At 45.6% G+C, this 10,230-nt stretch overlaps 1 protein-coding gene across 1 annotated transcript; it reads left to right on the top strand.

Annotated features, from left to right (window-relative positions):
- Nucleotides 1-869: 869 nt before the first annotated feature.
- On the top strand, nucleotides 870-1,633 carry socs3b (suppressor of cytokine signaling 3b; the record flags this gene model as incomplete). The annotated part of the gene is made up of 2 exons (XM_079214565.1): nucleotides 870-998; nucleotides 1,091-1,633. 2 exons carry the CDS (start codon nucleotides 870-872, stop codon nucleotides 1,631-1,633), a joined length of 672 nt encoding a protein of 223 aa, XP_079070691.1.
- Nucleotides 1,634-10,230: the final 8,597 nt, after the last annotated feature.

Here is a 10,230-nt window from a genome sequence, read left to right on the forward strand (position 1 = left end):
AGTGTACATTTTTTTTAGGGGTCTGTTTCGCAATATTGTGAGTAGGAGACATCCATACCAGCGGCTCTGGTGCGGTTCTGAACCGTTATGGCGCCTCCTGTCCCCGCGGCGTCCCGCACGGTGCGTCCGGCGCAGCCGCCTCCAGTTCCCCTCCAGGGGGATCACAGCAAACCCGACCAGACGGGACACTTTTTTTCTCAGTTTTATTCACAGTGAAACCGGAGAACGGGGCCTCTGTGGCGCGGCCGAGCAGGGAATAAGGAGTTATTCTGTTAAAAAAAAAAGAAGAAGAGGGGGTGGATGAATAAAGCGCGCCGGGCTCTTCCACAGTGACCCCGTTTCTGAAATCCCTTGTTGCGGTACGCCCGATCGAAGACAATTGAAAGCAATCAGGATCCAGTTGCTGTCTGTCTGCGCGGCGCAGCAGCAGCAGGCTCAGCGCGAGTAAGCGAGGATTCATTTAAACTAAATATAACCTGCCTGCCCGGTCTTGCCTTATGCATTTATCCGAATCGTCATCACTGCATTTCATGGGGCTCAACTGGTCGTGTATTTACGTCCACGCGCATGAATGAAATGTCAGAGGAGACTGCAGCCTGAGTGTGTGCAGCAATCTTTAAATAGATGGCTCATCTGTGCTCTCTGTCTCCAGCTGTGTGTAGGTGCTCTCTCCCAGCCCCTCTCTGGATGCATCAGACTCCTCTGCCCCGGGGCCCTGGACCCGGTGTGTGACCCAGCCACTCTCCCCCCACCGCCCCTCTCTTTCCTCTCCCTCTGCCCCAAACTCCTTTCCACCTGTCCACCTCGGCGCTCCTGTCCTGGGCCCCCTGCCTCTCAACCAGCGGGCAGAGGCAGGGGGTCATGGCGCCATGGTAGCCTTCGGCAGACGCAACCCCCTCGCCATGAGCAGCGGGACCCCTCCGGAGGGCAGGGTCCAGGGGTCAAACTCTACCCTGCATCACTACAAGCCCTTCAGCTCGCATGCACACTACCAGCAGGTCAGTCGCCTGAGTCTTTAGAGAAAATAGCTGTTTGCATGATTGAAGTCTAAAAATGGTCTGATAATGACCGGTTTTCCCCCTTGTTTCAGGTGATGCGTGCATTGCGTAAGCTGCAGGAGAGTGGGTTTTACTGGGGGGCCGTGGGGGGCCGGGAAGCCAGCGCCCTGCTGCGCTCTGAGCCGCCCGGCACCTTTCTGATCCGCGACTCCTCGGACCACCACCACTTCTTCACCCTCTCCGTCCAGACGGCTCGAGGAACCAAGAACCTGCGCATCCACAGCGAGGGAGGCGGCTTCTACCTCCAGCCGGACCCCCAAAACACCCAAGAGCCCCGGCAGTTTGATTGCGTGCTGAAACTCGTGGCGCACTACATGGGGAAGGGGCCGGATGCCGGAAGAGGCAGAGAAGGGGCATGTGGGGGTAATTCAGAGAAGACGGGGTGCAGCGTGTATCTGATCCACACCAGTGGAGAGAGGATTCCCTTGGAACTGCGGCGGCCCCTCTCAAGTTCTCTCTCCTCCCTGCAGCACATGTGCAGGAGGACCCTGAACAATCTGGGGGGGTCGGAGCGAGCGGAGCAGCTCCCGCACACACTTAGAGACTTCCTGGAGGAGTACGACGCTCCCATATGACTGACGAGAACTGCAGAAGTTCCACCACATGTACAGGTGCCCGGACGACGGCACAGACAAGTTCTCAGCGCGAATAAGGGCGCCATCAGATGCCGACCAGAGTTAGCCTCAGATGCCAATGTGAGGTCAGTTTTTCATTGTGTCCCAGATCTGCTTCAACGCTGGCTGGCGGACACCATCTACCTAGAGTCTCCTGGGGGTCTGGGGCGAGGAGCGGGAAACTTAGGTAACCACCGATTACCTCGTCCGTCCGGCCTTTGCAAAAAAACTGACCACTAATGTGAGTGGCAAACGCAGTCGGAGGTCAAAGGTCAAGGTTTTCTTATGACTGACGCAGAGCACAGCCTCGTAGAAGATTAACCCGATTGGTCAATATTAACGACGACAGCGACGCCATGATCGATGCCCCACCGGGGATCCCCCGTGGGTTACATGTGCTGAAGAAGAAACGTCTCGTCTCTCAGCCTGACATTTACAACGCTTTGGATCAGCGGACTGAAAGAAAGACGGCAAAGAACAGAACGGTTCAGAGGGGGCGAATGAAGGAGGAGTTAACAGAAAAAGGCAAAGTCCAAACTTGGGGGGGGGGGGGAGCAGAGAACATACAGTATTTATTTGTCTGAGTGTATGTGTGTGTGTGTGTGTTTGTGTGTGTTGTGGTAGCGCACACATTTCCATTGCTGCTTCCCGCAAATGTTGCCTCACAGAGGGGCGAGGGAGAGGGGGTGGTCATGTACGCCAGCTCCACACAAACACACACTCACACTCACTCACACACACCCACACAGGTACAGGCCAGCATGTTTGGAAGCGTGGGAACAACAGAGAGAGAGAAAAAGAAGGAAAAATAAGCATTACAAAGCATCTTCTTCTGTTTGTTTCTTGGTTCTCCTTCATTACTCTTTCCCTGCAACTCCTTGAGTTGCATGTGTGACAGTGACAGAAAACAGGCTGCTGTTGCCGAGACAAAAGCCTGTTACTGAGACAAAAGCCTTGGCACGAAACCAAACAAAACAGCAGAACTTATTTTTATCCAGACTGGCTGGAAAAAAAAAAAGTGTCACTGGTAAAGCTCCTCGGGGAATGACGACAGTGATGGTGATCCATAAGATTTGAGGGGAGGGTGAGGAGAAGGATTGAACGAAGGAGAAAGAGGAGCGGGAAATGGGATTAGGAAAGGGAAATTGAAGAGGACGGAGAACTGGGGAGGGGGCTCGGGTGAAGGAGAACGGGGAGGAGACATACTGGTATACAGCTAAACAGAATTGATGTGATTGATGTCCCAGACTTGGAGGAAATGATGGAGCTCAACAGGACGCCGCTCCTTTAAATATAAAGCCACGTTTGCCAAGATGTGAAGAAAAAAAAGAGAAGAAGTTTTGGCGGAGTCTTAATTCTGTCTTTCAGACCCTCTCACAGTGATTTCTTCCTTAACATTATCATCTCAACGTATCATCAACGTATTTCTTTTTGTGCTCATGAAGGAGAAAATGAACTCTTATGTGGACGTTTTTTTTTATCTCAGTAACTTTAGAAAGGTTCCCCGTCCCCCATCTTACCTTCATCGTTACCTCTGAAACAGGAGTTGGTTTTCTGAATGTCAAGGGAACACAAAACGTCCTGAAAGTGATTCTTAAAAACAAAACTTTCAAAAAAACTAAGTAAAACAAAGACTCAGATTTGATCAGAATGTTTTTTGTTGTCTGTGTTTGATTAGTGCTCAGACTTACCTGTGATCCATATTGGAGTGGGAGCCTTTTCACATCATAAAATGTTTTGATCTCAAGTGGCCACTTGAGACAAGAGTGCTGAAATAGTACCACAGTGCTACTTTTTGTGTGTGTTTTTTGGTCAAATCTCAGTCCTATTTTCTCACGTCAACACCAAGTTTTTTTGTTTGTTTTTTACATGTGTTGCATCACATGTGTATGTGAATCATTTTGTCTTTTATAAAGACTCTCTCGCTAACGACTGGCCACTAGTCTGGCAAAAATACAAGCTGTAATATCTGAAATGACAAAGCATTACATAAAAAAAAGTAAAAGGAAACGTTGCACATATTTATATTTCTAAAATATTTCAATAATTTATATTAAAGAGCACTATTTTTACAAAAGTCAATGTGTTTGCCCTGTGTGTTACTTCACTGTTTGTTTGTTTGCCTCCTTCTCTTGTCTCTCTCTTACTCCACTGAGTCAATATTGACTTCACTTATCGTAACGTATTGTTAAGGCAGACTGTATTCCCGCAACCAGATTACTGCCGGGCAAAATAGGATTTTCTCGTGAAACAAAGCAGTGTTTATTCAGTCGGCAGGCTTTTAAGGAGCCGGACCGTCCCTATACGAGCGCACACACACACATTCATCATAGGGTTAAAAATCACTGCAATCATCACTTTTTGTTTCTTCTGCTGAAGCATTGTGGGTAAATTCCAAAGGCATCGGGGAACATATAGTGAGGGGCGTGGGCACGGTTTTGTCAGACATGGTTCCCTGCAGATGTACACAACACACAGTAACAAAGGGATTCCCAGAAGCACGCGGTTATGTTAACACACACACACACACATACACACACACACACACACACACACTTTGACACAGCAGTTACTGTGTCGAGAACTCACTTTGGGTTGGACCTAACTGGAAAGGAATGCAGTTGGGTTTTATACATCCTGCCTGAGGGCCTGAGTGAGGATGGTGTCCTCTACAGAGAGAGAGAGAGAGAGAGAGAGAGAGTGTGTGTGTGTGTGTGTGTGTGTGTGTGTGTGTGTGTGTGTGTGTGTGTGTGTGTGTGTGTGTGTGTGTGTTTGAGGTCGAATAGGTGAAAGGGTCCACGTGGAAGAGATTTATGATGGTCTGTGGTTTTAGTGTGCGGCCAATGTAAAGTGTGTTAGTGTGTGCAGATTGTTGTTGGTAAAATTAAGCAGGAGGTGAGTTTCTTCACTTCAGTATTCCTCTCACACACACACACACACACACACACACACACACACACACACACACACACACACAGTTCCAATTCCCTGCATACCCTGTGTTCTATCTGAGGCTGGCTTCCAGGAAATGAGCCACTTTAATTGAGTTGAGTTTTTACGGTTTGACTGGTGATGGTGTGTGTACGGACGAGAGAGTAAGAGCAAATGAGGTGTCTTTGTGTGAGAGAGAGAGAGTGTGTGTGTGTGAGTGTAAGTGTGAGAGAGAGAGAGAGAGAGAGATGGGGATGCCACCTAAAGCGACTACAATAGAAAAAAAGCAGAAGGATGCAGAAAGAGCATTGAGTTCAGCTCAGAAATGTTATGTTTTAGTTAAACTAAACTGAAATGTTATATGTTATGATTATATGTTATGATTATATATATATATATATATATATATATATATATATATATATTCACATCAGATCATTTACCACACATACATACACACACAACCCACATATATACACATAAATACACACACGCCAGCCACAGACCTCTTTGGAAGTGAATGAGAGGACAGTTTAACAACTGTTTTTGCACCTTACCTCAATGCAGGTAGTTACAATAACTCAAAAGCTTTCATAGTTCCCTGTTTTACTATGACACTTGCAGGAAGAAATGTATGTTGAAAGTTGCTGTGTGTGTGTGTGTGACACTACTTCTTTATGGGTGGACTGAGCGGGCCATTGTAGACACACAAAAAATGACGTCGCTCAAACAGCAACGAGAGCCTTCTTCTCAAAATCCAACCAGAATAATCCAGTTTTACACACCAACACATTGTCTAAATAAGCCAGCTCGGCTCACTATGACTCACTGTGTTCCCTGCAGTTGCCTGGTTAGCGGGGCTGGAATATTTTGCCTGTATCCTTCGTTCGTCTCGTGAATCTCACACACTCATAGAAAGTCTTTCCACCATGATTCATTTTTTCGGGGAATGACTTGCTCTGTCCAGAGCTCAACGGTTGTCAACAGTGTCCCCGGCCAAGCACAACACCGCGGCCCTCGAACAACTGAGCTTGGTTTCGATGTTTTCTTTGTGTGTCGTTTTTCACAATCAAAACATTCACGCTAAAGCGTGCACACTGCACACTCATAAAAGCTTCGACAATGTGTCTCAATGCAACACAAGGAAACGTGAAGCGAGTTGAGCAACGAGGGAAATGCTTTCAAAGTGGCTGATAACATTCTTGCAGTCTGATTAAAATCCCAGCGTTATTATCAGTTTAAGTTTTCGTTTAATTTTTTGATCTCATGCCAATGTCAACGGTGTCAAGCCTAGAAAGTGGAAAGAATATTAAAGGGTTCGGGTGTAGGCCCTGCAACGAGCAATCCACAGCGGTCTTCCAGGAAGAAGCTCCGGTTTGCTGATTATTTCTTCCAGGAAGGCTTTTTTGTTTGGCTGATCTGCGCTTATAGGAAAGACGTTTGGTTGGCCCATCAGCTTGAGTATTGTCACAGCCGCTTCTGATAAAGCCAGACCAGCTTCCAGGAAACCAGAGAGTTACCCTCCAGCATTCCATCATTCCTCCAGCATCAGCGCACAGAGGGAAAGAGAGGGAGCAGGAGGGGTATAACAGGGACATGGATCAATAAAAACCATATGAGAAGCATACAGATGCACTCAAAAATGAATACATGCATGTATTTGTGTGTGTGTGTGTGTGTGTGTGTGTGTGTGTGTGCGTGCGTGCGTGCGTGTGTGTGTGTGTGTGTGTGTGTGTGTGCAAGAGGCGATCACTGACCAGCTCATTGTGACAGATTAAAACTGCAATATTTTTCTGAACTGACTACACCACCATCCCCCTTACAGACACACACACACACACGCACATGCACACTGCAGCATTTGGAATTCATTGTAACTTAACTGAAATGATTTTCCCGTAACACCTGGACAACCTAACGGATGGGTGTGCCGACGCTGTTCCTGGCTGTGGAGAACAAAAAGACCTGCGATGACCTGAAGCGTACAAAACTGGTTGTGAAATGCATGTGAGGCACGCTGTGGGAGACACAGTCGCATTGTTTTATAGGAGGTGGCTTTTTGCTGCTGTTTTTGTTCTCCATTCACATCTGCGCGTAGCAGCAAAGACGCTCGGATGCCAAATGGCTTACTGTAACAGCATGGACTCAGACCAAACCCTCCAACACTCTCAGGTGTCACTGTGTCCCCTCTGCCAGCAAACGGGGCTGCATAGTATTTGAACTTTAGACTGCACATGCGTAGGAGAACTCTCTTATGCACATACATATGTGGTGAGTCAGGAGGGGGGGTTTGGTCATGAATCATTGTCAGCGCCCAGGAGATACCTAACAGTCATGAGGAAAACTCAAAGTCAACTTCAAGAAAATGCAAGTGGTACAATGAGAAGATACTGCATTCACAATTTAACTGTGGTAAAAGTTTACAGTTATTAGCAGGAACATTTACTGAAGTAACACAAGTAGAAGTAATCATTGAGAGAGGAGTCAAGCTCAGTTGCGTTGTCAAATAACATTGACACTTGCATCTCCAGTTTTGGGCAATTTTTAACAAACAAAATGCATTGTAATCCATTCGGTTTATATTTCATTTTGAAGTAAAGATGTCAACCTTCTGATTGTGCTCTAGCAACCAAAGTCATGACAATTCATCCTCTGAGGAGACACACACACACACACACACACACACACACACACACACACACACACACACACACACACACACAGAGACTAAGTCAACAATACTGCCATGTGTATAAATTAACAGCAGTATGAAAAGTGTGGGAGGGTGTCAGCTACATAATAAAGAGGAGATTAACTTTAAAGAGGCTCCACTTCCTTGGTGTTTCTTTATCAATACTTCATTGTAGCTTCCACATTTGATAAAATCATTAACTGACTCGTTCCCTGCCTGAAGCTACACATGCAGCACTAGCTGGAAGGTCAGAGTCAGATAAAATCCTGGAATCTAAAAAGTCTCATAAAAATAAAAAAAGCTTCCTGGGTTTTGTTTCAAATTGTACACTCCATTTTAAAAGGTTTTTGCTGCACATTAAACCTGACAGAGACCTTCAATCCAAACTGGACATTTTGAATATAAACAGCTTACTGCCAATAACTGGCAGGCTGCTCTGTTTCGTCTCAACAAGGATCCGATTGGATTAAACCAGCCTCAATGCACCGAGTCCTTTCAGCCATTGACCTCCCCCTGCACGAATCTCCCAACAAATGGCCCTTCACAGGCTCAATTGTGTGTGTATGTGTGTGTGTGTGTGTGTGTGTGTGTGTGTGTGTGTGTGTGTGTGTGTGTGTGTGTGTGTGTGTGTGTGTGTGTGTGCATACTTAAAGGTGCAGTGTGTAGGATTTGGGGACCCAGTGGCCGACACAAAAACGTGAAACCATGAATGTCCCTCTCCAGAGTCGTTGTTTAGTTTGTTTGTTCTGTACTGCAGAAACATGGAGGCCAATTTCATGAAGAGGACCCGCTCTGTATGTAGATATAAACGGCTCATTCTAAGATAACAGAAACAAAACTGTTCTTATTTTTAAATGACTACATACTAAAGAAAACATACTGAATATTATTATATTCAATTTCCGCCGACAGATTCCTTTAAATGCGACACACTGTTCTTTCAGGCTGGTCTCATTTAGCATCAATGGCTTCACCGAGGAAAATTGAGTTTGCTGTAATTCATAGATATCCCACAAAGGAAATTGTTTGTTTGTACGTCTGTCTGGACGTCTGGAAGTTTAGACGTCTGGATGTCTGTCTATACGTCGGTCTGTACGTCCGTCTGGAAAAAAAACGTGTGTTTGAAACAAAGGTAAGCTTTTACATTTGAGCACTATGGGTTAGCAGTTGTATCAGAAACATCAGTTTGTTCTGAGGCGTTTACATCTAAAACAGTAAGTGTTGAAATAATGGATTACATTTGAAGTATTGTGGTAGCCAAGTTCAGTATCCTCCATTGCATACCTTAAATAGGCTTGTAAGTGTAAGACAAATGTTTAACAGCGCCACCTGGTGGTGATTCATGTTATGACTCAATTGGAGCATCCCCGCTGGGATAGAAAAGCCTGACAAAATTATTTGTTTTCTAAATTTAAGCCATTCCATATTTTGGTTCCCAGGTCACCCAAAAATGTATGTGATCCAAAGTGTGCTGTTATTCCATTTAGAAAGTGGTGTCCCCACGTATAACCTCCTAGTCCGGCGTCCTCACAGGGCAGCAAAAACAAATATGTGTGTGTGTGTGTGTGTGTGTGTGGTGTGTGTGTGTGTGTGTGTGTGTGTGTGTCCGCCAAGCAGTGAATGCAAGAGCCAATCAGGGAGCCGCATAGACACTGAGCCCCCCAAGTACTGCTGGTTTATAGGGCTCAGCTTCAGGGAAGTCACATGACTTCCCAGGGAGAGAGTGAGAGAGAGAGAGGGAGAGAGAGGGAGGGAGAGGAGGGGGGCAATTTGGGAACGGAGGATGAAGAAGGGGAGTGAAAAAAAGGGTCAGCAGGGTGACAGGATTGCTGCAAGGGGTGAACTGAAGGTCTGGTAAATAATGGGAGGAGATAGGAGGTAACAGAAAAAAAGAGAGATGCCAATGTTCTCGGAAGTGAAATTGAACAGGCGGGTGTCTATAATTACAGCTGAATGAACAAAACAATAAATGAGTGAGGGGAGAAGTCAGTAAGTGGCTGAATGAAGGATGAGATGAATGAGTGCACACAGGCGATTGTGGTTGCAGTTGATTACTACAGCGGGTAATCTTGATGGTCTAGTTAACCCTGCCTCATACTGTCATACAATAACTATCTCCACCACGTCGCTTAAAGGGACAGTTCACCCAAATTACATAAAAACAAAAGGGGTAGATGATAATGCGCAGAGGTTCTGAATGTCAGGCTACAATGGAAGTGATTTAAATTAATTTTGAGCACTCAAAGCCTTTTAAAATGGCAATAACTATAAAATCCATCCGTTTTTCATTGGAACTATTCATTTGGAAGAAAGTGGTTGCAATGAAAACTGTCCGTAATTTTTCAGATGTCATGCATCAATCGGGGGTTAGAGACAGAAAAATATCTCAAACCCCTTGAGGTCCAATGACGGGAAATCTTAAAGCTTCAGTATACAATGATACTTTAGAGTCTGCTTCCATCTTTGCTGCAACAGTTTGGGGGAAGGCACTTTCCTGTTTCACCAGGACACTGACCACATTGTACAAAGTGAGGTCCATGAAGAAATGGGCTTGCCTGATTGTTGTGGGAGAACTTGACTGACAAACCCATCAAACCCTGGCAGCAATACAAGCGTGAATGAGCTCTTGACAAGAAGTTCCTGAGTTTGGTTACATTAGTAATACAATTAGAAAAAGCTGATCTTGTTACTGCTTTTATGTTGCTTTTATTAATCAAATATAACGCCATCGGGGCAGTCATGTCTCGTGAAATTTACGTTCCCGAACAACGAAACTAAATTGTGAATTTCGCTTCGAGGGAAACATATTTTGTTTTGGATTATGTTCGCTTTTGACATATCGCAAATGATGGGAAAATACACAATGCTTTGACCCAGGACACTGCTGCACATGTCCAATGTGGATGAATTGTGTTGCATTTTTGTATTATTTTGT

Source organism: Taurulus bubalis, assembly GCF_910589615.1.
Source record: "Taurulus bubalis genome assembly, chromosome: 2".
Lineage (NCBI taxonomy): Eukaryota > Metazoa > Chordata > Actinopteri > Perciformes > Cottidae > Taurulus > Taurulus bubalis.